This window comes from Dermacentor variabilis, chromosome 11, assembly GCF_050947875.1.
Source record: "Dermacentor variabilis isolate Ectoservices chromosome 11, ASM5094787v1, whole genome shotgun sequence".
In the NCBI taxonomy this organism is placed as follows: domain Eukaryota; kingdom Metazoa; phylum Arthropoda; class Arachnida; order Ixodida; family Ixodidae; genus Dermacentor; species Dermacentor variabilis.
This window is the reverse complement of record NC_134578.1, coordinates 32,070,753-32,098,473: the sequence shown is the minus strand read 5'-3', so window position 1 is coordinate 32,098,473 and position 27,721 is coordinate 32,070,753. Positions and strand designations below refer to the sequence as shown.

The following is a 27,721-nucleotide window of genomic DNA, read 5'->3' as shown; positions in this document are numbered from 1 at the left end:
AGTCAAGAAATTTATGTCTCTCTCTAAAAAGTGACAAAAAAAAAAAAAACAAAGACGAGAAAAAAAGTACTCCGTCGAGCCGGATTCGAACCAGCGACCTATGGATAACAGCGTGGGATTTCCTCTACAGTCCACCGCTCTACCAACTGAGCTATCGACGGAACGGGTTCAGTGGCTACTTCGAGCAGGTGTGATTCGAGCACGAGGATTCGAGCAAAAACGACTTTGTAGGTAAGGGAGTACTGAGGTGAGCGCGTACACTGATACAGCAGATGAACACTGCTTTCGGCGTAACTTTGTAGGTTCTACGACTCGAGCCCATCGCTTGGAACCGATGCACGCTAGTTTAAGCACCTCCGTTTGTCTTCATTTTACTAATTACACTCAAGGACTCCAAAAACAGTGAGACTGAAAAGTAATACCAATCGGGAAACTAGCAGCAGCATATACCAAAAGATTGAACGCGATTCACGATAGGTCCACGGCTCGAGTCTGTCGACTACGACCTACTGTATAAGTAGGTCGTGCTGTGGACGCACGAGAATTTTGGATTGAAAAGCAGCCTTGCATAGGAGAGCCGATTTACAATATTTTTGTAACTGTGCTTTTTTTTTTTTCCTAAAGCTTTCTCAATCACTGATGACAGAAGTTGCGTAATTCGAACACGCCCGGCGTCTCTAGTGTACGTAGTGCTGCTGCCAGTGACCAGTGGAGTAGCCAGTAAGTTTTTCCTGCTGGGAGGCAGGGGGCGCGGGATGGGGGCACGAACTTGAGCGGGGACGGGTGTGTGTGAGGGGACTTCGGTCGGCCGCATATTCACTCAGAAATTTTCGGGGGAGGGAGAGCACTTGCTCCGTGTGCATCCACGCCCTCCCCCCACCCTTGCTGCCATTTTTGTATTAAACTTTATTCTTGCTGCCGTTTGTTGGTGGATGGATGTTAGGAGCGTCCCGTTTGGAACGTGGGGCGGTGGGTTGCGCCACCAAGCTCTTGCTATTATATACTGCCTAATGTCCTACCTAGGCTAAAAAAAAAGCAATGGAAAACCACGATGAACTCCCACAACCAAATTTTCTGACCCCCTATTCTGAACTTGGCGTTTGTACGTCTCCGTTTTTTGTCGTTTCCCTACTTGGGAACCAACAAAGCACCTCCATACACGTTTTTGCCGACCAGTGGCGGTGGCGCGTGGATGGAGGCTATATTACAACCAGGTAGTGACCATAGCTAAGTTCGCAATTCTGGCTCTAGAGGTCATCATTAATTTTACATAATTCGGATACAGCAAGCGGTACTATCGAGAAACCCTATGATATTTGGGTATTTTGTAACAATCCACTTAATTTTCTGTCCTCTGTCACTCGTGGCACCGAGTGCCCGATTCTGTCTGAGCCATAATTAGGATTAGAGGAATGAGAAATGGAAGAGGTCGCTACCTAGGTCAACTAATCACAGGGAACCCTGACCATGAGAAGAAAATTCACAGATAAAAATGGGTTAGATCGCATACGGCAGACATTGCCAGTTCCTAACTGGAAGCTTACCGTTATCATTGAAAAGGAAGGTGTACAATCAGTGCATTTTACCTGTGCCGACATATGGGGCAGAGACTTGCAGACTGACAAAGAAGCTTGAGAACAAGTAAAGCACTGCGCAATGAGCGATGGAACGAAGAATGCTAGGCATAACTTTAAGAGACAGAAAGAGAGCGGTTTGGATCAGAGAGCAAACGGGTATAGATGATATTCTTACTGACATTAAGAGAAAGAAATGGCACTGGGCAGGTCATGTAATGCACAGATTAGACAACTGTTGGACCATTAGGGTGACAGAATGGGTACCAAGAGAAGGGAAGCGCAGTAGAGGACGGCAAAAGACTAGGTGGTGCGACGAAATTAGGACATTTGCGGGTGCTAGCTGGCGCAGGACAGGGGTAATTGGAGATCGCAAGGACGGGCCTTCGTCCTGCAGGGGACATAAAATAGGCTGATGATGATGTTACGAGGTCAATGGAGCAAACAGACGAATATTCATTACAGCGCAAGCTTCAACATACATCAACCTTGGCATGAATATTCCTACAGACCAATGATAGTTGGAAAGCACTGTCTACAACACACTTCTAAGTATCAGAAGTTGGTATTCTTGCTACCGACAACAGTTATTGAAAGAGCTGTAGATATGGGTCGCACATTCTCTGAAAACTTCCAATGCCTCTTCTGCAAACCGCATCGTACAATCCGGCTGCATCATTCCGCTTGCTTGACAAATGGTTTGCATTAATTTTGTCAACTTGTTTCATTTTATCCAGTGCTACTAATAAAGATTGTTTTATATTGCAAGAAACGTTTTACTTCACCCAGGCACACTTGAGCATATTTCCAGTTAATGCTGTCGGCATTGTTTATTGAAAGAGCTCAGGGCTGAGATAACGTAAAAATATTCCAGGATGTTTTTATGCCAAATTCGCCATTAGCCTTCCGTGATAGGTCAAAATGAATCGAACCAAACCCACATGGGTGGGCGCCACATCCATTTGAGCACATTCCGAGCCATTTTGACCTATCACAGAGGGCTAATGGCGGACTTGGAATGAAAACAGATCGAAATAAACTTACATTATCTCAGCCCTGTGCTCAACAACAATAGCGCATACAATATTTTAGCATCTCACTTTATCAATTTTGTTTGATCTACATTTGAATTTAGTGTCCTTCAAAAGCATTATTGCTTTGATGGCAGCTGGCCTATGTACGATGCCTAAGCTGTTTTATATTACATCCCTCATGATTTATTTGGACTTTTAGTGAGCTCCTCTGAAATGAAAGAACCCATACCATTACCACTACAGGTAGCATAGTCCCTGTCAATTTACTTTTGCGTTAGTCAAGACAAGCATTACTCATATACTGTCTACCTATCAAAGCATATACACTTCACAATGAGACTGCATTTCACGGGAAGGTCACATTTTGCAGCACAGACATAAAAACTGCTGCGGACTGCAGAAACTTTGGGTCAGTTTATTTCAAATGAAGTCAGTGTATACACAATAGTCCGCAGGTGGTTCAGAATATTTACACAGTTAGTTCATCTCCCCATTCTAAAAATCGGCTGGCATTTTGTCCAATTTGCTGTTTTCTGTTCTCACAGCAAAACTTCCAAAAAACATCTCAGCAGTCAAACCTTTGCATGACCGCTATCATGCAACAAAAAGAAGAAAACAATGTGTCTACAGTCACCAGCAACACTTTCAAATGGCCACCACATCTGGAAAAGCAGCACTGTGGTCCCACAAATTGTAAAAATGTATTTCTTGGGAGATCACAGATAGGTCTTCGTCTTATAGGCAGGGCCAATGAGAGGTATGATCTCTATCAAAACTTTCCAGTACATCTGTAACGAACTTCTGTATGCCAGCACAATCACTGGTGAAGCAGCGAGACGATCTCATCATACTCCCTCTGCTTCTCACTCTCCTCCATCTTCAGAGCATTGACAATGTTCTGGAACCGCTGCTTGAGGGCCTGGTTTTCTATCGATGCTATCTCAAGCTCCTGGGCCTGCCTTCGCTCCTGCAGCTGAGCGATCTCCCGTTCCAAATCCGACAATCGGTTCAAGAGCGCAGAGTTGTCCTGCTCCGGTTCGTCCACGTCATCGTCTTCCTCCTTCTTGGTGGCAAACTCGATAACTTCCTTGTCATCACCGTAATCGGGATCATCAACATACTCGTCCACAAGCGAACTCGTTGCTGCTGCTGTTGCCGCCGCACTGGTGCTTGCACCAGACGCCATCTTATCGGTGGCTGCCAGCATGCCCCGCCGGAAGTCAGTCACCATGTCCGGCGAAGAGCCACCATCCCGCTTTCCAGACAACGACGGATGCCTCTGCTTTGGAGGCCGTGAAGAGAGCTCTTCCTCCCCGCCCGAGTCGACGATGTTGACATCATCCTCATCAGAGCTGCTCAATGCTTCGCCGAAGAGGTCGTGTTCACCAACATCCATGCTCTGCGAGTTGCTGTTGAGCAGCGCACTCACGGAAGGTGAGCCGAAACCACCGCTCACGTGAGGCTCACCAGAACCCCCACCAGCCACTTCAGTTCCATCAACCTTGCCATCACTGGTTTTGTCGTCATCGGCATTGACCACCTCATAGCGGATTGAAATGGCTTCATTGTCCGTGCGGAAGAGTCGCTTAACCTGCAAGCGAGTACAGCAAAATTATGTCTCCATTTAAAAAGGCGTTATGGCATCCAATACATAATCGTTTTCATTGAAGCTTTAAACTTCTCAACAAAATGTGCAATGCAAGAGGTTTCAACAATACCTTACATGGAAAATAGGTTAATGTTTCAACATGAATCACATTTTAATTGCTACACAAAAGTTTTGCTCTTGGTACACAAAGGTAACATTTAATCATGATAACGTTCAAGCCTTCCAGGGGACTTATCTGCTTATAACTGCAGATGGGAAGTAAAATTCCAGATTTTTCTCCCTAGCATGAATGGTCAGCAACCAATGTTTTCTAGCTACTAAATCCCCATTTGATGACACCCACCATTTACGGAATAATGTGTGTAAGCAACAAAAGCCTTCTGCAGCAGGCCCTGTTTTTTTCAGAAAACAAGGCAACTGAAAAACATTCCGGAAACAGTCTGGCAAGGGGCGGTCCGCATGCTCGCCTCCCCCTCTCCCGATCCAACCCGTTCACTAACCGCAGGCACCTCTCCGTGCCTCAAACCTCATGTTTCATGACTTTGTGTCCCGTTAAAAATACCACTTCGTTTCGAGGAGTAAGGTTGTCTCCCTGTTTGCGACTTTAAGTGCCCTTTTGCGTGAGAGCCATTTGGAGCGAGTGTACACGTGTGTTACTTTGCGGCATGTATTTCTGATCCATGTGTCATATTCGAGGCCGCTCTTAACCAGGACGAGTCTCTGCAACCAACTGCACAGTTTGAAAGCAGAGTCCGCGGTCGGTAACTTTACACATGTATATGTCGACCCATGAAAGATCAATGCTTAGCAGTGCAGCAGTTTATGGTACACTAGTGGCACTAGTGGCAGTTACCTGCATCAAGAACTGGTTACATTATCTCTACAATGGAAGCGCTACCACAGCACGGCAAGTGTCGTAAGCTAAAGGTCGCCACTACACCTAGGCCATAAACCAAGGTGTAGCGTGCACAAAGCAGCGCTGATAGACTGACACATGCACAGTGAGCACCGACAGTTACATCATGCACTGAGCAGTGCTGACACCCTAGCTGTTTCAGCATGATGTAGTGGCATTGGGTTGCTGGAAAGATAATACAAGAATTCGAACTTAGCATTCGTTACATTCGCTTCTCTTATCCCACGACTACTGTTTCGATTCGTATTTTCTGCACCGTAGTGGTCAGTCTTCTCAACACCACCGCAAGGCACTTACTTCCTTCTCGATCTCCGGGAAGTCGACGTACTTCTTCTTGAGCACCTTGCGGAAGCGGCGCTTCCGCACGTTCTTCAGCGAGGGCGTGATGCCGTGCGGGTACTGGTACTTCTTGTCCTTGGCGTCCTTGCGTTCCTTGCGGCGCAGCGACTCTTCGTCGTCGGCGGCCGCCGCCTTCTTGGCCTCTTCGTCCTCCGCGCCGTCCTCTTCCTTGCAGATCATCAGCTGCGCCACGTCGGCCGTCTTGTAGAAGGTCTTGCGGTCCAGCGTCTTGTGCGACTCGATGATGGACGGCAGGTCGACGACGCGCGCCGACAGGCTCCAGCGGTCGAAACGAACCGTGCCGTGCCGGTTGTCCGGTTCCAGCTGGATGGTCAGCCGGTCCTTGAGGTTCATCACGCCGGACCGCACCGCGGCTCGCAAGGCTGCGGCCACCTGACCCGGCAGGCGCAGGATGACCTGACTCTCGAGTTCGGCCGGAGCTTCTTCCTTGGTCTTCTTGATTTCGGGCGGAGCGTTCATCGTGCCAAGTGTGTGTTGGCGTCCACGAGCAGTGTATCGAGCAGCAGAGCAGTACAACTGCGACGACTGGTGATGCCGAGCCTGCCAAGAAAGCTCGCGGCACCCGGTCGTGGAGTTCAGTCGCAGCAAACTTCGTTTTCGGCCGAGATCCGCTTTACTCAGTCCCGTTAGCCATCGCGTAGTCAGCACTTATAAGTGTGGCAAGACGCTCCTGCAGAACCGCCAGCACCACCTTTACAGTGTTTGTTTCAAGATCTACCACTCAGACACATTCGCAAACGACAGGCACAAGGAATAGATCGCGCTTGACTAGAAAGCAATGGAAAAGTGTGGAAAAACGTAAATAAAAGCGCAACGTGGCTGATGTTTACATAGATCGGGCTGCCACTTTCCCAGAGAGCTGACTCTACTGTGGATTTGGTGTGTTGCGTAAAAAAACAAGCACGCATGTCATCTTACGTATCTGAAGCTCACATACTTAGCAAAAACAAGTCTGTCCTTGAGATACAACACACGCTTCACACAGAACGCGCGTTTTCAACCATTGCAGATCGCAAAAGCTGCGAAACCTCTCTTTAGCTAGCGACACTTAAAGTTTCACCTTAAAACATCTATGTAAAACATCGCCATTGTTTAACAACATTAGCATCTGCTAAACTTCCTTTATAAAAGCCATGATAGTGTGATAATAAATTGTAGCATATTGCTGCATGCTTAGTTGCAGCCCATTTGCGGTCACGACATCGATTGCGGCAAAATCGAAACTGCCGTGTGGCATCTGCAATCTGCATACAAAATCAAGTCGGGCCAGGTCGATTCGAGTCGCAAGGTTTCGCACAAAATCGTCAGTGGCGAGCGAAAGTATGTTGAAACCCGAGTTCAAACTGCCGTGAACAGCACTATGTCGTGTCAGTTAGTGAAGATAGCAGCAATTAGTAACGTCGCCAGAGTCAAGTCCTACTTGTTTCCAAGCGGTCAAGAACAACAGGGTGAGGGGTCTGTTTCAAATCGTTGGACCACTAGGGCATATTTTCGCGTCAGCTGCTAGGCGCCCTCGCTCTTACTATCGGATGTCTAACTTTGTTACAGAAGCTCTTGCATTTTGGTTATCCTGGAAGCTATTCCTTCGCTATTACTTCGAGAGTAATAACTGCTTCGAGTTTCTTATTCTGCTGTTAGCTGTCAAAACTCGCATTGGAAACAACTTACGCTCACAACTTGTTTATAGCAGCTAAATATCTGCAGCAAGGATGTTTCAAGTTATTCTTCCTTTTATTTTCTAGCTGATGTGATTGCGAGCGTTGTGGCTATCAGCCGGCGCCTTTAGCGCAAAGAATGTTCGCAAAGAATGTAAGTGGCGAGTTGAAATCGCAGTCGCTAGGTTTGCAAAAAAGTGTTTGCTTACTGCCAGTAACGCAGGCTTTTTTGCATGGTGTGTAGTTAATTTTTTCTTCTTCGGATATGTAGGTAATCATCAGCGCCCGCGCCTAAAGGTATCTGTTCTATCCGCTGATGACATTGCTTTGTCAAAGTCTTTGTTGCAGGTGCTTTCGCTGGAAAGCTACGCTGCAGCCGAACAATGCTCGGCTTTTGAATGTTTTCATATCTTACTCTAATATATTCCGAAGTTGCCAGTTCGTGCTCCTACGTTTTCGCAATTTTTGAAAATACCTTTCTGACGTGGAGTGGCATGTTTTCTTAGGTTTCGCGACATCTTGAACGGAATTGCTTTTTATATTGCAGATACTTGCTCTTGGTTAGACCGCCACTTGTCAGCTTCTAAACTCCCTTAATTAGAGAACTTAACACTTTACAAATGCTCGCTTTTTTTTTACGATAACTGTTCATAAATTGGATGAAGTTCATTCTGTGCACCTCGAAGGCACTGATCAAAAGCCTGACGCACTCTATTGTCATCGTGTGAGAATCATCACATAATCACATAGTAATGATTACCACACTAATGGCAACAGAAGAGCAAAGCAGTGCAACTATATTAGCAAGAATGTGTTTTCCTATTTAATATTGTAAACGTTTTTATGAAATGCCAAGACATATAAATCGACCTTCCTGTCATTAAAGGCAAGCGACAGTGAAACTTTGCATTGCATAAAAAATATTTGTGATGATGGTGTAGGCCACAGGGAAGGCTCAGTACAAAATACAAATGGGCGCATTAGAAATAACTCATTGAAATCCATGTTTTTACATATCAAAACTGGAAAAAGCACTGCCACTACAGCTTATCCGAACTGATATGCCTGCTCGGTGCTTCAGACACATAGTCTATGCTGCATTTGGCTGAAGTTCCAATTCCAAGACATTTTCACACACTTTAAGATAGAAATACCTTTGGGACAGCTATCAGCACACCGGAAGGGATTGTGGGATAGATGTCATATCTGCCTTATCGTGTAGCTGTATACTACATGACTAGGGGCATCTACCATCTGTTTTTAACACGTTGAGCTCGAGAGAGATTTTGTTTTGAGTTGGCTTTTGAGTATATGTTTATTGACCACAGTCGCTGCTTTGTATTCTTGTTTTCGCTTCACAAAGCAGACGACGCAGCATCAAAGGCAGCCATCGATGCTTGGGATTGGCCTTTGGAAAATGAACAGCCGGCAGAAGCAAAGTCAGCCAAGGAGGAGGATAGGTGGCTGCAAGATTGTGTTGTCGCTCTTTCATCGACGGCCGATGTTCTGGCACTGGCAAGGGAAAATACAGTCGTGTTTCTCACGGGTAAGTTGCCAATAGCTACCCCCTCACATTTCTTGTCAAGCAGATTAAAGGCTGCTTCGAAAGTTGATTCCCCACTCGCCAGAGTAGCCCAGTGGCTAAGGCTTGAGCTTGAAGTTGTGGGTTTGATCCCGGCTATGGTGGCCCCATTTCAATGGGGGCAAAATGTGAAAACGCATGTGTACTTGGATTTAGGTGCACCTGGGATGCACCTGGGATTTAGGTGCACCAGAACCCCTGGGGGCCAAGGTTAATCAGGAGTCTCACTATGGTGTGCCTCATAATCGGACCATGGCTTGGTTTTGGTGCACAGAACACCGGGGCCTAATTAAAAATTTTTTGAGTGATTATTTCTGCTTGCCTTCTGGAACTTTGTATGCAATTGCATTAAAAACAGGTCAATTCACTGTGTCTAAATACTGCACGTTTTATGTTGATAGTTATCAATTTCAATAACCAAAAAAAAGTTCCACCAGGTTTGTGCAAATCTTTTAGTGTCCACGTTCTCCCAAGACCTGTTGTGCAGTCAACCACAAAAGTGGTTGTCTGTACGTGTTGACTCTGCTGTGAGCATCATCTGTCATACTGTCTGCATGAGGAGGACAGATGGGGTTATCTGTGCAATCCTGTTTGCATAGAGCCGGTGTGAGAATAGGTGTAGATGTAGAATATGTGTGTTCTAGTCTGGCGACTACTGCGTATGGCACAGCCGCGCGCTCTGTCCTGAAAGCAAAGTGCGATGAGGACAGAGTTTAGGTGCGCAGAGGGCTCAAAGCTTCATGTGCGCTGTGTTCTCAATGCTTAATTCACATTGAAGTGTGAGGCAGAACGAAGGTCGATTCGCTCACTGCTGCTGCTGCTCTTCCGCATGCCAGCATTTTTGACAGCGAGCGTCCGCACTCATTGAGTGAAATGTGTTTGTTTGCTTGTGTGTGCATCACAGCGTGCTTGTTAATTTAGTTAGTAAGTGAATGCTTATGAGTTTATACAGCCGATAAAACTACTGTCCTTACTTCGTACAGCTGTCTACTAATTTTCTATTGCAATAGATGCTTCGCCTTTCAGGCAGAACTACAACGTTTATTACTTCACGAATGTGACATTCCAGAAATTTATTTTGGTTCTTTTCTTTGGCAGCCAAGCATGGTATATCTGAGAGGAACGACTGGAAGTATGAGGTGTCATTCCACAGTCAGCTGCGTGAAGCAAATGGGTATGGTACTTCACACCTGCCTTGTGTTCTTGTAGCAATGGCTTTTCGAGTTGCAAAATTTATTGTTCTTGCATTTTTTTTTTATTTAGAGAGGAAACAAAGTATGCAAGTAAATGTAGGAGCAAATGAATGTGCCTGTTGAAGAAACCTTTTTCCCTAATACTAAAACGAAATAATTTTGCATGCTATTTCAGTGACTCTGTCTGTGCCATGCTGTGCTTGCCAATGAGCTCCCAGAAGAGGTGAGCACTTCAAAAATTAAGCATGATATAAAAGCATTTCCATGTAGCTATACAGCTGAAGCTTCTTACAGGGAACAACTGTTTAGCAAAGTGGGGGATGCTGGTTTGTGGCTGTAGAGTTTGATTGGTCATGCATTGTTTCATTGGAATACCTGCAAATTCCGAAAGTTTTCTCATAAAGTACCAGTTCTATCAAGCTTGTTTACAGCTGTAGTAATGACAACAATAATTTTATTTATTTATTTTTTGCATCCAGTTCGCGGAAAAACTGACCGAAGGAAAGATGCCAAGTACAATTGCCAATCAATCTTTAAGAATTTTCAATCTCGCTCCATTTTTCAAACTTTCCTGTAGCACTGACACACATTCTGTAGATCCAGTGTATATGGGCGTTTGATATTTCAGTTGCTGTTGCGTGAAAATTCGATGAATAAACATTGCGAATATTCTTGTGTGTGCACTTGTTTGTGTGCGTGTGTGTGCAGTTTGTGTGGGGTGCAGATCATTATAATTACAACTGTGAAAAAGAATGCCTGTTCACTGCATATGTACAAAAGAGACTGAATATTTTTTAATAAATTGTCTAATTGTGTCTAATAGACACTAATAAAGTGTCTAATTTCAATATTTTGTGACAAAACTTAATATTATATTTGGCTTTGGCTGTAGTATATTTGCAAATTTTAAGATTAGCAGGTCTGCATTGAGTGTTTTGCTTATGTAATGCAGCCTAAGCTGCAATATCTGATAATTTGAACATGGTTGAGCCAATGGTTTAGCTGTGTCCTGTGCAGGATGAAGAACTCTGCAGAGATCTTCAATCATTGCTGCCCTGAAAAGACTGATTTTGGCATTGCTGACAAATTTCCTAATTTCATCAGTCTGTCCTATTCTCTGCCACTTTTGAATGCACTTTCCTTTCCTCTGCACTCATTCTGTTTTACTCTAACAGACCACCAGTGTGGTATAAGTTACGTTGTCATAGCATGAATCTCTGCTCTTGCACTGCCCAGTATTGTTATAAATTTTTCTCAAAGCATGTAGTGCCACCTGAAGGCAACAGCAAACACTATAGTCTTGCAAGCGTGAACTCACCTAGCATCATCCCTCATCTTTTTTACAGTTAAACTTATATTTAAATTAAGGTAAATTCAATTAAAAGCAGGAACAGGGGAACATTATACATTCATAATATAGGCTTTTGTTTCACACTGGCAAGTGTTGGCTACATTTAAATGCATTTTGTGCACGCCTAGCTCATGTTAATTTCTGTTGCTTCACTTGATTAGATTTGCTTCGAGCATAATTGAATGGCATTCATGCTGCAAGGAGTTACATGTCTTTTCATAAAGGCTGTATTATCATGAATGGATAATAATGTAAAGAGAGAAATGCTAACTAGAATCTGTTATTAAAGGGATATCTAAAGAATGCAATTTTCAAGCCCTGTGTCCTTTTGGCAAATATTTTTTAGGCTCAAACCAAGTCTACGAGCCGAAATGATGCGAATATCACGTGAAGTGGTGAAAGGAAAAAATAAACAAATACATTCTAGCTAGCCCTAACGTGTTCTTGTTCTCATTCATTTGTGATAGTATCTCAGCTTATGTTTTATTTGCTCTCACTTGCCTGTGGCTTGTTGGTAATTTTGTCTGTCTTCTGTTTTCCCCTAACATGAGGAGCTACCAGGGGGGACCTGACTGGACCTGCATTGTAGTCGGCTTCAAATCCGGCTACGTCCACATGTACACTGAGGTAAGCCCAAGACGAAGGTGTAACACAGGTACTAAACTACTCTCATGGCTGAGGTTTATTGGAAGAAAGAGACACTTATGTACGCACGCAAAGAATGCCAGGTAAGTAGACAGTAGAAAAACTAAAACACTTTCATATGGCATCTATGAAGGTGACTTAACCTTGGTACAATGACATTGAAGCCTGACTCGCACGTTTATTAACACTAAATTAACGAAGTACACTTCCGCGATCTCTGTTGGGCTCATGTTGTGACAGTGATTGAGTACATATGTATTTTCAAAGTGTGTCCGGCGTCTCCAAATGGTGCAATGCTGTGTCAAATGTTGACAGGACGGAGGCTGGCACAGTTTACAAGCTTGTTCAGTCAAAACTGACTAGCTCTATTTTCTGTAATGTGAAATAATACAAAGTGCTTTATTTATTATATTTTTTATATGTTAAGAGGATTTAATATGACGCTTGTGGCATACTGCACAAAACTAGTCATCAGGCTGGTTTACTCGAAGAGACAGCCATTACTTACAGTTGAAATCAAATTGTATACCTGATTAAAAAATTTCAGAAATAAATTTTTTTTAACTAATAACTTTAGTGCACATATTGCAATATACAAGTTGAAGGCAGTGATATCACGAAGTACATCCACTTGAAAAGAATTTTGAAACTTGCACCAGTCGTTTTCTTTTTTTTTTTTTGATAAATGTCAAACTTGCAATAAAAATACCCTGTTGTTCCACTTTTTTTAACGAAATGCATTTTTGTACATTAAAGCTAAAAAGTTACTGGAACACCAACGGTATTTTGTCACGAACGTTGGGGAACTTCTATCTCGAAACTAGTGCCCTCCTCAGAATTCGTTACAAGTGGATGTGACTTTTGATGTCAGCAGCTATAATTAGTAAATTACAATATGTGCCTTAAAGTAATTAGTGGAAACATTAATTAGCCAGACCTTGTTAATTAGTCAGACTTTCATATTGATTTCTCCTGCTAAAAAGATGCCACATCCACCTCTGAGAGCAATCCATCCCAAGAGGTAGAATAGTGCTACACGTCACTGGTGATTTTTAAATGTTCTGTTGAACAAGAATTTTTAAAAAATGCCCTGTACCATGTTGCGCCGACACCGATCTGTATTCTTCCCAGGACGGGCGCCTGCTTCTGAACCAGCTCCTTCACGAGGAGCCCGTGTTGTCACTGAAGTGCCAGACGTACGTGGCGCGTCGTTTCAGCGGTTTCGGAGAGCAGGTGAGGTCATCGAGGTGCACCTTCAAATTGTGATGTCAGTTCTCCACGAAGTGGCCATTGTTTCCCGTGCGGGAGTTGGACCTCCTTGCACGCGGACAAGCATTCCAGGGCACCTCCTCGTGCCAGCCGCAAGGGCGGCAACTTGCGCTGGTGGCTTAGTCAAGAGCTTGACAAACACTCGTCTGGGCAAGCAGCGAGTTAGTAAACTTAGGATTCCGGTCGCTAATCTAGTCGAAGGTTAATTGATATCTTGGAAACCATACGGCTTCATTGTTCACGAAGAATCACTGCGTTGGGCCAGTGGCTGTGGTGTTGCACTGCGGAACTTCAGGTTGCGGGTGCAGTCTCGCAAGAACCACTGTGTGCCATGCATTGAGTGCGTGTTGAATGAGCCCCATTTGATAAAAGTTATCCTGGGCCAACCTCGTTACGGCGTGCTTCATAATCAGATTGTGGTTCTGGCACATAAAACCCCAGAATTTAAATAATATTTAGTTCGCGATGAACAACGAACCCGTGCCGAAAGGTTGCTTAACTTTTGCTTTGGTCAGTAACCAGAAATCTTTTGTTTTTCTAATGTTTTGGTGGTTATTTCTGTGTATGTGAATCTAGAAATAAGTTTTTGTACGTGTTATACCTGGCGTGTAAACTACCACATTTATAACAGGCCCCCTACTTGTGAACAGCTCAATACCCGAAGGCGAGAGTTATAAATTTTTGTCTGGTCATGAAGACCTATGGAGAAATGGGACAAGCTCCAACTAAGAGGAAAAAATAATTAAAAGCTTGGTGTTATGACGCACGCATGGGTGCCTTCAAGATTTTAATCTTTTGTGCCTGTCATTTGTAACACTACTTTTGTAACAGTACTTGCATTCTGTTCACTTCGTTTAGGATGAGCCAAAATTTGGGTTGTTTTAAGGTGTTTTGTAATAAATAGTTAAATCATGTCAGTTATGTCATGGCCATGTCTCCTAGATGTGTTAATCGAAGGAGCCCACACATAACCTGGTATGAGCACCGCAGCTCATTGGTCCATCCTTCTTAAGCTGTATGTTACAGTTTTCTTAGGTGCATTGTGTTGAAAGGCATTTACGACTGCTTACCTAATTTTTAAATTTATTTCCATTTCCACTGACAGCAAGACGAAGTGCGGGTCACTTATCCCCATGCCATCGTGTGCCTCGAGGGCTTCGGTTTGTTCCAGACACTTCGAGCTTGTCGGAATCAGCTGGCTAGAGGTAAGTCTTGTCTAACATTTTATACACCTCTTTTGCAACACTGCAGGAGATATGTAGCTGTCCTCTTGTGCTTGAAATGCATGCCTTCTGATTGCAAGCATATTCATAGATACCCACATGATAATCAACAAGGTGAAGTAATTAATGAAGCTTCGTAGGCCAGGAGTCTGCAGTTAAGTGGATGCTCACTCTCTTTCAGCAGTTGGTTCTCGTTGTTTCACTCGAAGCACAACTTCATTGGGTCTGAGGGACAACAAGTTGACAAACCTGTTGCCAACTGTGTTCTTATGCTGTTTCCACAAACCACGCAAATCCCACAATGCTACATCCACAAGTTCTTCATTGTGTTCTGTGCATGCACTTTTGAAGCCACTATTATGTAGGCAAAGGCATGACAACAATGTCGTCATTGCAGAGATTGAAACTTATCTCTGGTTAAAAGAAAAATAATTTCTGCCTGTTCAGAAGCATACACGACTGCTTCAGCTGCTAACGAATCATCTTTGGTTGAATAGGTGGCGCTGGCAACCAGAGTCCCATGGTGACTCCCCCGCCGTTGAGCTACAAAAAGTGGGGGCCCCAGGACATACGTCATGTGGGAGACTGTGAGGCCGTAGGTGAGTCATACCACTTCGTTGGCGTTCGATAACGCAGCCACTTGAGATTGTGAGATGAAGGAAGAAGCTTGAAGGGACCATATTCCGACATCGTCATTTGGAAAGCCTTAACCCCTTAACTGCTTCAACAAATTCCGAAAAAGAACGTTTGAAGTGTATAATTTCTTTATACCTGCATATCTTGCACCACTCATTAACAAAAAAAACCTAGAAATACCTATTGCATTTTTACTGGTCTTGTTGAAAAGCAATAGCAAAAGTCACTGTGTTTTATTCATTTGTCGAAATTATGAGAGGCTGCACATATACACATGTGCAAAAATCTCTGAAAGTTCACAACAAGTTGATTTGTCATTGGCACCAGAGGGTGCTCAATTGTGATGACAAGTTACCTTGTCATCGGCAATTAGTGGGTGAAACTGTTTTCAAAAGGTAGGGAGCTATGAACCACGCAATTAATGATGGAACAGAAAGAGGCATTGAACATGTGTGCATCTTCAACACATATGTCATAAATGCTAAGCTGGGCATTCCCAGGTCAGTTTGCTTTCTAAACCTGGTGAGTGCACTTTTGCACACACCTTGTGCATACTAACCAAGATGGTGGACGTCAGGCTAGAATCGTAAATAATGCGTCAGCGTGAGCATTGTTGCTGCCACCACTGCTGTTCATTCCTTGCAAAACATGCTTTTGACCCCTTAACTGCCATGAGAAATTTTGAGAAGTTGTTGAGTGGTGTGGATTGCTTTTAAACCCTGTGTTTGTTTCCCTTTCTTTTTCTAGAAATTATATTACCAGAATTGCCCATAGTGCATTTGCTGCTCTTGAAAAAAATGTACCAAGAACATTGTGTATTATTTATCTATGTGCCAAAATTACAGGGTAGCACAACCTTTGTCACGACAAGTTAACTCGTCGTAGGCAGGTAAGGGGTTCAAAAGGCATCTCTTAGCTTCAAAAGGGCTTATTAGTGGCAGGTTGGCCATGTTGGCTAGGGCATGTTAGGTGTGTGGGAACGCGTGCTTGTGGCTGGTTCATGAACAAACCAAACAAAGCTCACGACTTTTAGTGCTACGCCATTGAGTGCGACGAAGCGCGGCCATCTCCATGTGGCTGCTCGGCCATTGCCGCCGCCCTCTTGCGAGCAAATGCAACCACGGTTGCCCGTTTCTTTCAGGAACCGTGGCTCCACGGCCGTTCGACCAGATGGTGACAGAGTCTATCCGCAAGGCCCACAGCGGCGTGATGCGGTTCTCTGCAGCTTCCTCAAGCCTCATTTGTGCAACGGGCACGGACCCGTACGTCGGCTTCTACTATGCCAAGGAGGTCAGCAATGCTTTCATTGTTTGCTGCGCTTCACTGAAGCACCTGAGGTAGTTTGCATGACCCTAACCACAGATGTTGCTGCGCATCATGTCAAGCTCAGTGGCTATGGCTGTCTGTTGCTGAGCCTGAGGAGGCCTCGTTCCAACAAGGCCGGAATGCAGAAGTGATTGGTGCTGGTAATTGGATGAATGTTATCAAAGAAATCTAGGTAGTCAGAATTAATCTGGCGACTTTTACTGGGGTCTCTCATAGTTCCTGTGTTGTTCGTGGTCACTAGACTCTTTCAGTGAATGAATGACTGACTGAATGAAACAATCAATTAATCACTGCAATATGGTGGAAACTGGCAGTGTACTTGTGGTTAACAGGTGTCATATTTATTCATATGTCTGTTCTGGTCACACCATCTGTTCAAACAGCAACCATGCCTGTATATCTGTTCATAAAACAGCTCGTAATTCTGTTTTAGACCAAGCTTTACTCAGTTTCTAGAGTAACTAAAATCTCTGGTAACTGAAATTAAACCTGTGATTCCCACAAGTTCCGACTTATCAGAGTTGAATGTTCATAAGTTCTTATACAAATAAAGCTTTAGTCGTCATCTTCCCTTTCCCCTCTGCAACTAGTTTCCCCTTCCAACTAGTTATTCCTGAATTTTCTGGAATTCATGAATTGCTAGCTGGAATACGAGATTCGGAGGCACCTTAACTGGCCAACGATCGCAAGTAGCAAGGGCATTGCAACAAAACAACATAATTTCAACTTGCTCTCATTCATTGCAGGGCTTTGTTCAGCCGCACCTCACGGATGTTGCTGTTGCAGTGGCGTCACGGGTAAAGACCTTCCTCGCTGAGTAAGAGCCGTGCATTGTACCATTCTTGCTTCGTACAGCATCTTCTGTTGTCATGGGAATAAAAATATGAAGTACACTCTAAGAACAGTTTACACCCTTTGGCATGCCCCTTCTGCCACACAAAAATAATCGTCATCTGCCTTGATGCGTTTCCTTTTTTTATCGCTGTGAGCCCAGAACTTTCCAGTAACGAATGGCACGCACGTTATCGGCATAGAACAGTTTACACCCTTTGGAGTGCCCCTTATGATAACGCGCATGTCGTTTGTCACTGGAAAGTTCCGGGCTTGCAACTATAAAGAAAGGAAACGCATCAAGGCAGATGACGATTATTCTTGTGTGGCAGAAGGGGCAAGCCAGAGGGTGTAAACTGTTCTTAGAGTGTAGCTTTGCGCTGGCCTTGGGTGGATGGCCATTTTTCTCCATGTTGTAGCCCTCTTTGTGAACCACTCTGACGAAGCTTTACCTCAGCAGCTCCCACATGGGAAGGCATAAATTATTACATTTGTCAGGAGTGCGGCACCCATTATGTATCGCACCTCCGTAACGCATGGCCTCCGAGATCCCTGTCACAGCTGCATAAGAAAGCCCATTCATCATGAGTGATTTGAATAACGAAAGAATTGCGTGGCCCTTTAACACATCTCTTGCCACAGAAAGAATGTTGCAAAGTTTCCATAATGTTAATTGAGCATTCTAGATAGGCTGAGTGTTTGCCTTTTAGTCTCCCCTTCATGCACAGCTTTTGGCAATTTTAATTTTTTCACCATGTGGACACACTTTGTGACCATGTTTCTTGGCCCACGATGTCGCCCCAGCTCTCGCACACCCGGTGCGTCACCCTTCTCCTGCGTCTTCCGATCCTGACAAGCCCTTTGTTCTGCGTCGCGGTCACGCTGGGATTGAATGGTCACATTCAGAGAAATCTTCCTCCACTACCGCAGAGGGCGGTTACGCTGCCCCCCAGCGCACAAAACACTGAGTAAATCTCAATCCACCACTTGGCGACTACTTCAGACGCAAACTTTCCCAAACCGCCGTGCTATACAACCACATTTACCCCGATGCATACTCCCCACTCTGCAAAGCATGCGAGGCCCGCGTTAACCTCGTTCGCATTATGTGGTCATGCCCCAAAGCCTCACCCACCACACTAACACTACATGCATCACAACTACAGCCGAGCAATGGGGTACTTTGCTGCTCAGCTTGGACCCAGAAGAACTGCTCTGGGCCGTCCAGATAGCAGAAGACGCCGCCAGTAAGAAAGGACTGGCCGCCGTCTGAGGAAAGGGGGCACTTGGGGTTAGTCTCCCAACTCCCGCCACCCCTGGACCCCATCAAGGACACAATAAAGTTTTATCTCTCTTGACTTGTTGATCGATCTCAGCAGCGCTGCTTTCTCCTTCAGAAAAGGTTGTTGTAATGCGATTATCATTATTAGGATAGTTTGCGCACTTTCTGGTATCTATCTGCGTCCAGATGTAACTGTTTTCTTTTCATGCCAACTTGCATCACTTGGCATCTGCCATTGGGTATGTGCCACTTTTTAATGAAGCTCTTTGACGCCAACTTGGGTCGCTTGGTACGTTCCACTCTTCGTAATAATCATCATAGCTTATAAAACATGTCACCAACTACACACCCATCATAAGGTAGATGGATAATCTCATTAGTGTCGCCAATCATTTCCAAAGGATGGATGCGCCACCAATTTTCTTGCCATAGAAGAAAAAAATGAATAAATAAACAGAAGAGAGGAAAAGCTAGAAATGGGGAGAAAGATCCCTGATATAGGCAGTTTAATTTCATTTCTTGAGCGTTCGTAATGTAAGGGCTTGGCATATGTAAAAGAACAGCTGGGGCAGCTTCTCTTTTCAAAAGTATGGAGATGTGAGCCCTGGTACTTGCCAAATGTGCGATTGAAGTTTGTCCACGCTCGTTTCAGCTCCCTTCTGGGCAAGCTCACAAAGACTCAGCAGGAGGAAGTCAAAGCCCCTCCGATTGAACCTGCCTCCGGTGTACCATTACGGTAAGTTGTGCTAGTACTCGATATCAAGGCTCATTGTCCATGGCATTCCGCTGCTAAGCACGAGGCCTGGGCATTCTGCTTCTAACTGCAGCAAACGCATTACAATGAGTGAGGAATGCAAGAGACGCATGTCGACCGTTCTGTGGGTGCATGTTAAAAAAAATCCCCAGGCAGCCAAAATTAATGTTGGCTTCAGAATGAGGTGTGCCTTGTGTCCAAGCCTGCAAAAGGCTGCAAATGGTGGTACTATGTTGTAGTCTTATGCAGTTTTTCTCTGATAACTAATACTACAATAAAACTTGGTGCTGGGCTAGTTGGTGATGCATTCTTTAAAACTGATGGTAGTGTTTCCTCGTCGTCGTGTCGTCTTTTCATCGTGTGTCCGTCCTTTTTAGCGCTACCATCAGTTTTAAAGAACTGATACTAACTTTACGGTAATCGAAGATCTAGAAAGGGGCCAACAGATGGAGTTGCAAATTTTGGTATAAGAGTTACAAGCAGGAATAAGGTGCCTCAGAAAGGCTGGCGTACATTGCTATACTAGGTGGGTCTATTGTTAGCATAAATAGCATAGCCCACCTATTGAAACGTAGGCGAGCCTTTAGGTGCCTTAGAAAGGTTTTGCTTTAAATAGCTCAGACAACTGTCGATCAGCACAGCGGTGTAAGCATTTGTCACCTGTCAGTGCACATCGAAGTCTGCCAGTGCGATATAATCCGCTCTGTAATATTACTTAACTACAATACACATTTATACACAGGACATGTTACATCACGGGAACTGGTAGCTTATATTCACAGTCCTCCCCTGTGTTTGCATCATATTCTCCCTCACACAAGCTCCTTTCGCTAAAGTGATGCTTTGAATAGCTTGCAACATTCGTCTACCAATCTAGCGTGGCTCAATATTTGTCTTTAATATCTTGTTAAACCTCTAAAAACATTGCTACTCGAACATATTAGACATGTAAACATCCGGTAAAAGACCCTCGTGTCATAAAATAGAGTTCCATTAATTCAGCCCCAGTTAATTCGATCCAGGCCAAAAGTCCCAGCCAGCACCCATACACTTCTGTGGCCCAAACTTTCATTATTTCGATCCTAAAATTGACATTCGCCGAATAATTTGAACTTGACCAATCAGCATGCATGTGCCTGACGCCCATGGTGACCCAAGTGGCTATCCCTTAGTGGCAGCATCTATCTCGTCGGAGCTTAGGGGGCAATGTATGCATTGAACACACGTTGTCTCCCGTCAAAAAAAGTATGAGGGCAAATCAGAAAGTCTTTGCCCCTATTTTTATTAGCCAAAGTAAGGTACATGCACCTAATTACAAATATAAGTGCTGTTCTACACACCTTATATTATTTTTCCACATAGTCCTGACACCGGTTCAGACACTTGTCCCATCGCAGTACTAAATTTGATGTTGCTTTGTTGACTTCACATTTACAGCTGTAATTTGGCTTTGAAAAAAAAGGCAAAGACTTTCTGATTCGCCCTCATATTTTTGGCCTCTCATAGGAAAGTTTTCAAGCGATAACCGTAGCTTACGATGTCTGATTATGGTATTTACCCAATTCTACCCCGCATGTTTTCTTATTTCTTTTTCTTCTTTTTTTTTTCAAGAATTGGGACGAAAATTCACTGCCCGATACAATTGGACACAATACCGAAACCGCCTTTGTGGCATTCATATGCATTACCGCATAACAAGAATGTATTGTGGCGAAGCTGACATTAGGAAACTGTTCATCATTGTGCAACGCATGTATTAGAACCTTGCTCTCCTGCCTCCCCCCCCCCTCTTTTCTTTCATTGTTTTTCTTTTCGAAAACATTCGATGTGCATTTGATTTCTGCTTTGTTTAGCTTTAATGTCATTTCTACATTCATTTTTTACTTCAGGCACACAGAATGTGGGTCTGAAAGAAAGGTGCACTTTTGATTTGGAGGCGTGTTAGAATCGAGGAATATACTGCCAAGTAAATTAGCAATGTGTTTTGGAATTTTTTCTTTATCTTGTTTAATTTGATCTGCCATATAATTAAATCACTTTCGTCCAGTCAGAGTCAAATTAATGGAAGTCAACTTTATCTGGTATTTTACATTGTGAGCCATTTGTCACTGTGGCTTATTGACTATAGTGTTCCACTGTGGAGAGAGAAGTCGTGGGTTCAATTCCCAGCAGCCGCAACTTCATTTTTATAGGGGCGGAATGCAGAAACTCTTGTTTACTTTGATTTGCGTGTACGTTGAAAAACCCCAGTTTGTCAGAATTTATCTGGCACCTTTGCTATGGTGTCTTTCGTAGTTCATGTGTTGCATTTCTATGTTAAACTCTACAATTCGGTTTTCATTTTGACATTACTTACCGTTCCTTTGTTCTTTGCCAGTAACAGAAACTTCTGTTGTTTTCCCTAGGTGCGGCATCTTTGACAAGCACCGTAAAGGCATGCGAATCTTCCTGTCTCCAAGCAAGCAGTTGGCCGCTGTCACCGACAGTGTCGGCAGGATTGTTCTGTTCAACGTCTTTCAGAACACCGCAACACGCATCTGGAAAGGTGCATAGGCATGCAAATTAGATTTGTACCAATATTGTATGTTTTGGGCACAAAATACATGCCAAATGTTTGAAAAATTGAAGAAAACGTTAGGCCACAGGCTTTGCGCTAATATTGCCACCGGCGGCAATTTCAGGGCGATGCATTGCCGTAAAGCCGCATGTTGCACCTAACGAGCTAAAATTTACTTATTAACTTGCACTGTATTACAGGCAAGCCACACCTATTGTGAAAAAAAATGTAGCAACAATAGTAGCAAGACATGGACATGCAAAGCAGAATTGCTGCCAGAGCATCACTTTCAACCATTGATGGTGTCACGTTGCTTTCATGAAGATTTCCATGTTGCTATCCATGGTCATTTTGGTCAGGAATACACTGGAGTATCAGTTTTTTTCAGTTTTGATTTGGGCCGCTGCTTTTTATAAGGGTCAGTTGTATGCACGAAAATAAGGAAGACCTGTGGATTGGAGCTGAACAAATACTTGTTTTTGAAACTGAATTTAGTTCACATCAAATAATTATGGTAGCAAATTGAATACTATACAAAATATTTCTTCTAATATTATTTCTTTAATAGTCTTTGGATATATGTACTGTTCGACCAAATCTATTTATGCTTTATCATGGTTAGAAGTGTACAGAAAAGCAGCACGTGTAACTGTGGCTTGTCTTGTGCCTGGCAACATTTTTAAAAAACGCCAGGCTACCGAGATGCTGAGTGTGGCTGGGTTGAAGTGGAGGACAGTTCACCAGACACAGCGATCAATGGAGTGCCGAGGAGAACGCAGTTCCTCATTGTCTATGCACCACGCTGGGGTGTTATTGAGGTTAGTGCCGTTTGCATTCACTGTGCTTTATCTGTACCGTCTATTAGGTTGAATGATAATAATAAAAGCAACCATTTAATAGCTTGAACTTAAGAAATAAGGGAGGCACTTAATGGATGAACATTTGACCCGCCGTGGTTGCTCAGTGGCTATGGTGTTGGGCTGCTGAGCACGAGGTCGCGGGATCGAATCCCGGCCACGGCGGCCGCATTTCGATGGGGGCGAAATGCGAAAACACCCGTGTGCTTAGATTTAGGTGCACGTTAAAGAACCCCAGGTGGTCAAAATTTCCGGAGTCCTCCACTACGGCGTGCCTCATAATCAGAAAGTGGTTTTGGCACGTAAAACCCCAAATATTATTATTATTATGAACATTTGTTCAAGTGAATCACTGGATCAGATGCTGTAACTTACAGTGTAACTGCGATTGTACAACTTTATGACGACCACACAAGAATGTCGTATAATTCAGGCATCGTATAATCAAACCAACAAAAATTGTATGTATAGTATAGTCAACATTCAATTTTTCAGACTTCCTAGGGCCCGCGAAAAATATTTTGAAAAATCAGGCAGTTCAAGATAAGTACATGCCTTACTGCCCCCAAGGGCTTAATTCGCCACAAGTATGTCAAAAAGACCCCTGAAGGCCCGCCACTGCACTTACTAAGTGTACTGGTGCTCTTACTGTGACAGAAGATTTTGAGTGAATGCATGTATAATTAAACAATACATATGGTATACCACGATAGTGGCCCCTTTCCACTGTTGGTGTGCTCCACCGCAATACATTGCATACGCTTGGCCGCGTAACACTTCTATGTTGTGGTGAAGCTAACTTTCGGGAACCGGCATTATGCAGTGTCAGTACTTCCCCCCTTACTTTCTCCCTTACTTGCTGTGCTTCGACGCCATCGACGAAGGTGACAGAGGCGCAGTCGGCACCATTGCTGACAGGGCCAAATTTTTTCAATAAAGAACATGACACCAAACAGCAGAGAGCTTGGTAGCAAACATCAAAGCAGCTAGGCCTAGCATTGCCAAGGTGGCTATCGCTGCTATTGCATCAGCATGCGAATGCTGGGTCAGTGCTGCGAGGTAATGGTGGTGGAAGCTTCAATTGCTGCCATTTTGTACCTGCAGTCATGGCAAAAAGTCAGGAAAGCCAGGTAGGGGAGGGTTTTAACGTCCAAAATTTCAGAAGTCCTTATGCATTGGCTTTATGAAGTACATGGTGGTGCCGTGAAGGCATCCAAATTATTGGGCATGTCCAAAAAATCTGTCATTAACTAACATGTGCCTTCGTGCTACAAAGTAGCGAGTAGCTTGAATTTAAACTATAGAAGGGTAGACATTCGGCCTTGTTGGTATGGCATACTGCAAGTGAAGCACATTCAGTAATAAACTATAGGCTTACACTCTACTGGACTCAGAAACCAGTACCCCCAAATAAGTAAATGCAAAAAGTGTACTGCAGTGCATTGGGAGAGATTTAGCATACAACGTACCATGATTTTCACCCACCAAATGCCATAATGTTCTTATTCTCACCTACAAAAAGAAATTGGTCAGTTTCCTTGAACATTATTTGAGTCAGACAGCGGGAGCTTTCATTCAAGTGCAGCATCACCTGCAAGGAGGCCGCCTATGGCATTGCCTGCATAGACGAACGCCAAAATGTTGTAGATGCTACACAGAGCATACGCTGGCACAGGCACGGCAGAATCTGTGGCATTGTCCTTGGCAGCCAGCAGTGTCAGCCTGAGGGAATACCTTCTTGCACATCCCGTGTCGTACGACGACCCATGCAAAACTGGCAATCCAACAACAGATTTGTGAGAAAACAAGTCTGGGCTTTCTGCTTGCCAATGGGTGCGGTCCCGCTCCTCATGGAGGGGATGGTGCCGCAAGGGTGCTGTCGAAGGCTGGCAACCTTTCTCACATGTTCGTCATTGGTTCGCAGTTTTTTTTTAGTCATCGTATGAGATGGAACATGCATGATCCTGCGTTATATATTAGAGGTTTTTAACATCATCCCTGTGGGTAGTTCGCTAGGACTGCACCAGTCCGTTGTAAAACCCTGGACGTCGCAAAATCGGGAGGCGCATAACCAGGGTTCCACTGTAGTGTGAAAAAAAAAATCAGTGACAGTGGTTCTAATCCTTTCTGTACCGCAGGAAATGATGAATATTGTACGGAATTTTCTAGAAATGTGTGCACACAGGCAGCCACATTTCCAGTGCGAGCATTCAAGCAGTGCCTAATATAAAGACTAATCATAATGCCACTAACATTAAAATCACTGGAATCTTGAAAGTACCGCAACCATCGTAGCTTGTGCCGACAAAATTGTGCTATTATTGCGAGATTTGGTCCAGTGCACCTCTCCTACTACAGCCATCTGTAGTATCGCTGATCGATGCCTTTCTTTGTTCTTTATTTAAAAGATGAGATGCTGCATCTACATTGCATAATGATGATAAGTTGTGCTGGTAACTAAGGTAACAATGTGACAGCCAAATTGTGTGAAGCAAGATGGGCGATAGCATGGCCACTCATACTCCTGTTCTGTATACTCTTCGCCGTCCCTGAGCTCTCCGATAAGTTATGTGTTCGTTGCTAAAATGTAATGGCTGGGTACTAAATTACTCTATACTATGCTTAACTAAGAAGCATTGTTAATGTATAAAGCATTTATACATGGCCAGCCGATGTACATGTAGCTAGCGTAAGAAGCTTTGACCGGGTACTCGTCATCCACACACTGTGGAAAGTGCGATGAGCTCTTGACATTTTCTGTACTTTCGCGCAGCAGAGAAGAATAAATAATAGAAATAATAGTTGCAGTTTGCGCTATGAAATTCACACATGATGCCGAACTCGATACCCATGTTACACAGGCTCTTTTAGCTGACTTGAAATCAAGCACTGCTATGCATAATGTTAAACTATTGCTGTAATTATGGTCGAAGTGTTTCACACTGATCAACGATAAGGATCAAAATAACCAATGTGGCTGTAGTACAAAAGAGACTTGCGTTATAAGAAGCATTGGTGCAATGTCTGGCTCATCTTAAGTCAGAGTAAACAACAAAATACTACTGCGACGCTCGCATTGCAAAAAAAATTCGTCGTAGCTTTGCGACTTATAGCGAATGACGCAGGCCGAACACACTTCTGCAGTATACAACACTTCATGCAACGCTTCTTTAAAGTGTTTGTCTGTGGAAGCCCTTGTCTCTCAAAGTCAGGTGTCACCAGTGTGAGTGAATTTGTCGCACTGTATCCGGTGCAACTATATATCATTGCTCTTGCTGTCGTTCTTTCCTTTAAGTATTACAAAAAGTACCTTCAGCAGAAGAGAAATAGGGTGAGTTGATATCCTAAAAAGCACTTCTCCAAACTCCCAGTGATTTCCACAACCAAAATCTTATCCCCCAGGCACTCCTGCTCACCTTTTTGATTTGCAAGAGAGATGTAATGTCCTAATAGACATACAATGAAATATTTGTCCACGTGGACCGCTGGCATGCACAGTGATTGCAACATTGCTTCACCTACCGTCCACTTCATTACAACATGGACCATTCCTGGCAGGAATCAACCACATGATGGCAACTGACCAATCAGTGGCGCAGCAGCAAAGAGAAAAGGGTTGCGATATTTTCCAAGTTCAAGCAACTTTAATTAAAATTGACAAGCACTGCCATCTAGTGTCGACAATGGCAATTAAAAGCAAGCTGACAAATATGCCCGTCATTGGTTCACACTGTGTAGTATTTTTTTCTAATGCCGACTGTTTGTCATTTGTAGAAAAAGAATTAAGGTCAAAAAGAGGTCTTCCAGGAAAAGAATCAAGATTTGGGAGAAACTACATTTGATTGAGTAACTATCATATAATGCCAACACCCAGTAAGCCCAAGGAAAGCACAAAGGAAATGTTCATATTTTGTTTAATTAAACTGTCTAATTGCAGCAGGGACAGTGAAACTTGTCTTTATTTTGTCAGATATATTTTTATTCTGCAGGATGCACATATATTATATCTGCTTAACTTGGAATTTGAGAGATGGTGTGTAGCAAGCATAGCTATCACATATTCTCAGTGCAATCTATTGCTGCGTTCTTATCAACAGCTTGCGTCCTTTTTGACTGCAGGTATGGTGTCCTCATCAGTCTTCAAGGGTGGCTGCCTTTGAAGTCGGAAAAGGTGGCAGGTGTGGTGGAAATGTTTTCAGCCTTCACTTATTGAGCCAAACATTTCACGTTCACTTGACGTGAGATGAACAACACTAGTACTGGCTAAAAATTAGGAGCCGTGCCTTTTTTTTTCAGCACCATCTTCAAAGTTGATGAAGGTGGCGGTGAAAGTGCCCTTCACTTATCGAGTCACAAATGACTTAAGTTTGCTTGACTTGAGGTGAACACTAGCACTAGCTAAGAACTAAACCTTGTTTTTTTATCACCAAATTATAAAAAGAAGCGAAAGAAAAAAAGTGGCAGTTTTGCCCAAAAGGCAAAGCATCGATTGCGATAGCAAACTACCAAACAGCTATACAAAGTAAGCATATAGCTTTATTGGCCATATAAACTCATAACCATTGACTTATGCTGCATTTTTTAGCATGTAACCCACCATGGCACATAACCCACACCCCCAGTTACAACAGCCTGGAAAAAAAATCAATTCGTATAACCCGCTGAAACCGCTGTATTCAACAATGCTGACATCTTTGCAAGAACAGTCTCCATTCACGGACGCACGACATGTCCATGTCTTCAGCCAGCGGCACTGTTCCGCCCTTTTTCAGCGATGCTGTGCTGTAAAGGACGGCCGTTGAGTACAGCTCATTGTGGTCTGAGTTCTAGTTTCTAGATCTGAGTAGTTCTAGTAGTGATCCAAGATTATCATCATCCGAGTTCAGAGCAGCATGAGCTGTGCTGCCGTGAAACCACCTCTCCAAACGAAATTTGCATATAATCCGCACCTTCACTTTATTATCAAATTTTTTTCATTTTCAGTGCGGCTTATATGCACAAAAATACGGGAACTAAATTAACAAGCATGGTGTCACGCGTGCACAGGCAAACCTGAACACATCTCAC

At 43.8% G+C, this 27,721-nt stretch overlaps 3 protein-coding genes and 1 non-coding gene across 6 annotated transcripts in view; 2 read left to right on the top strand and 2 right to left on the bottom strand.

The window, feature by feature from the left end:
• Positions 1–70: 70 nt before the first annotated feature.
• Positions 71–161, bottom strand: TRNAY-GUA (transfer RNA tyrosine (anticodon GUA)). Its single transcript is given in 2 exon segments — positions 71–106; positions 125–161. It is a non-coding gene; the product is annotated as a tRNA-Tyr (tRNA).
• Positions 162–3,000: 2,839 nt separating this feature from the next.
• Taf7 (TATA-box binding protein associated factor 7) lies at positions 3,001–6,302 on the bottom strand. The gene is made up of 2 exons (XM_075675624.1): positions 5,431–6,302; positions 3,001–4,199 (listed from the first exon to the last, which is right to left on the bottom strand). The coding sequence occupies exons 1-2, from the start codon at positions 5,950–5,952 to the stop codon at positions 3,426–3,428; spliced, it is 1,296 nt and encodes a 431-aa protein (XP_075531739.1). The 5' UTR covers positions 5,953–6,302; the 3' UTR covers positions 3,001–3,425.
• Positions 6,303–6,750: 448 nt separating this feature from the next.
• LOC142563193 (rab3 GTPase-activating protein non-catalytic subunit-like) lies at positions 6,751–10,033 on the top strand. Its single transcript, XM_075673744.1, has 4 exons — positions 6,751–6,941; positions 8,515–8,694; positions 9,829–9,904; positions 9,994–10,033. The coding sequence occupies exons 1-4, from the start codon at positions 6,854–6,856 to the stop codon at positions 10,031–10,033; spliced, it is 384 nt and encodes a 127-aa protein (XP_075529859.1). The 5' UTR covers positions 6,751–6,853.
• A 40-nt stretch (positions 10,034–10,073) lies between these two features.
• The window catches only part of Rab3-GAP (Rab3 GTPase activating protein), a 46,723-nt gene continuing 29,075 nt past the window's right edge, over positions 10,074–27,721 (top strand). For 2 of the 3 annotated variants that reach the window (XM_075674595.1, XM_075674593.1), the window contains exons 1-11: positions 10,074–10,146; positions 11,826–11,901; positions 13,051–13,152; positions 14,294–14,393; positions 14,909–15,010; positions 16,189–16,337; positions 17,120–17,190; positions 19,139–19,222; positions 21,646–21,785; positions 22,491–22,615; positions 26,774–26,832. In XM_075674595.1, the coding sequence (XP_075530710.1) occupies positions 10,115–10,146; positions 11,826–11,901; positions 13,051–13,152; positions 14,294–14,393; positions 14,909–15,010; positions 16,189–16,337; positions 17,120–17,190; positions 19,139–19,222; positions 21,646–21,785; positions 22,491–22,615; positions 26,774–26,832 (1,040 nt within the window). In that variant the 5' untranslated portion in view covers positions 10,074–10,114. The remainder of the gene's footprint in view (positions 10,147–11,825; positions 11,902–13,050; positions 13,153–14,293; positions 14,394–14,908; positions 15,011–16,188; positions 16,338–17,119; positions 17,191–19,138; positions 19,223–21,645; positions 21,786–22,490; positions 22,616–26,773; positions 26,833–27,721) is intronic. The other variant, XM_075674594.1, reaches the window with a different exon arrangement.

Excerpts from the sequence above, each read along its gene's own strand:
- LOC142563193 (XM_075673744.1), top strand. The coding sequence starts at position 6,854 with ATGTCGTGTCAGTTAGTGAAGATAGCAGCAATTAGTAACGTCGCCAGA. Across the intron at positions 6,942-8,514 it reads AAGCGGTCAAGAACAACAGG|ACGACGCAGCATCAAAGGCA; the intron begins GTGAGGGGTCTG and ends TTCACAAAGCAG. Across the intron at positions 9,905-9,993 it reads CAGCTGCGTGAAGCAAATGG|AGAGGAAACAAAGTATGCAA; the intron begins GTATGGTACTTC and ends TTTTTTATTTAG.
- Taf7 (XM_075675624.1), bottom strand. The coding sequence starts at position 5,952 with ATGAACGCTCCGCCCGAAATCAAGAAGACCAAGGAAGAAGCTCCGGCC. Across the intron at positions 4,200-5,430 it reads TCCCGGAGATCGAGAAGGAA|GTTAAGCGACTCTTCCGCAC; the intron begins GTAAGTGCCTTG and ends ACTCGCTTGCAG.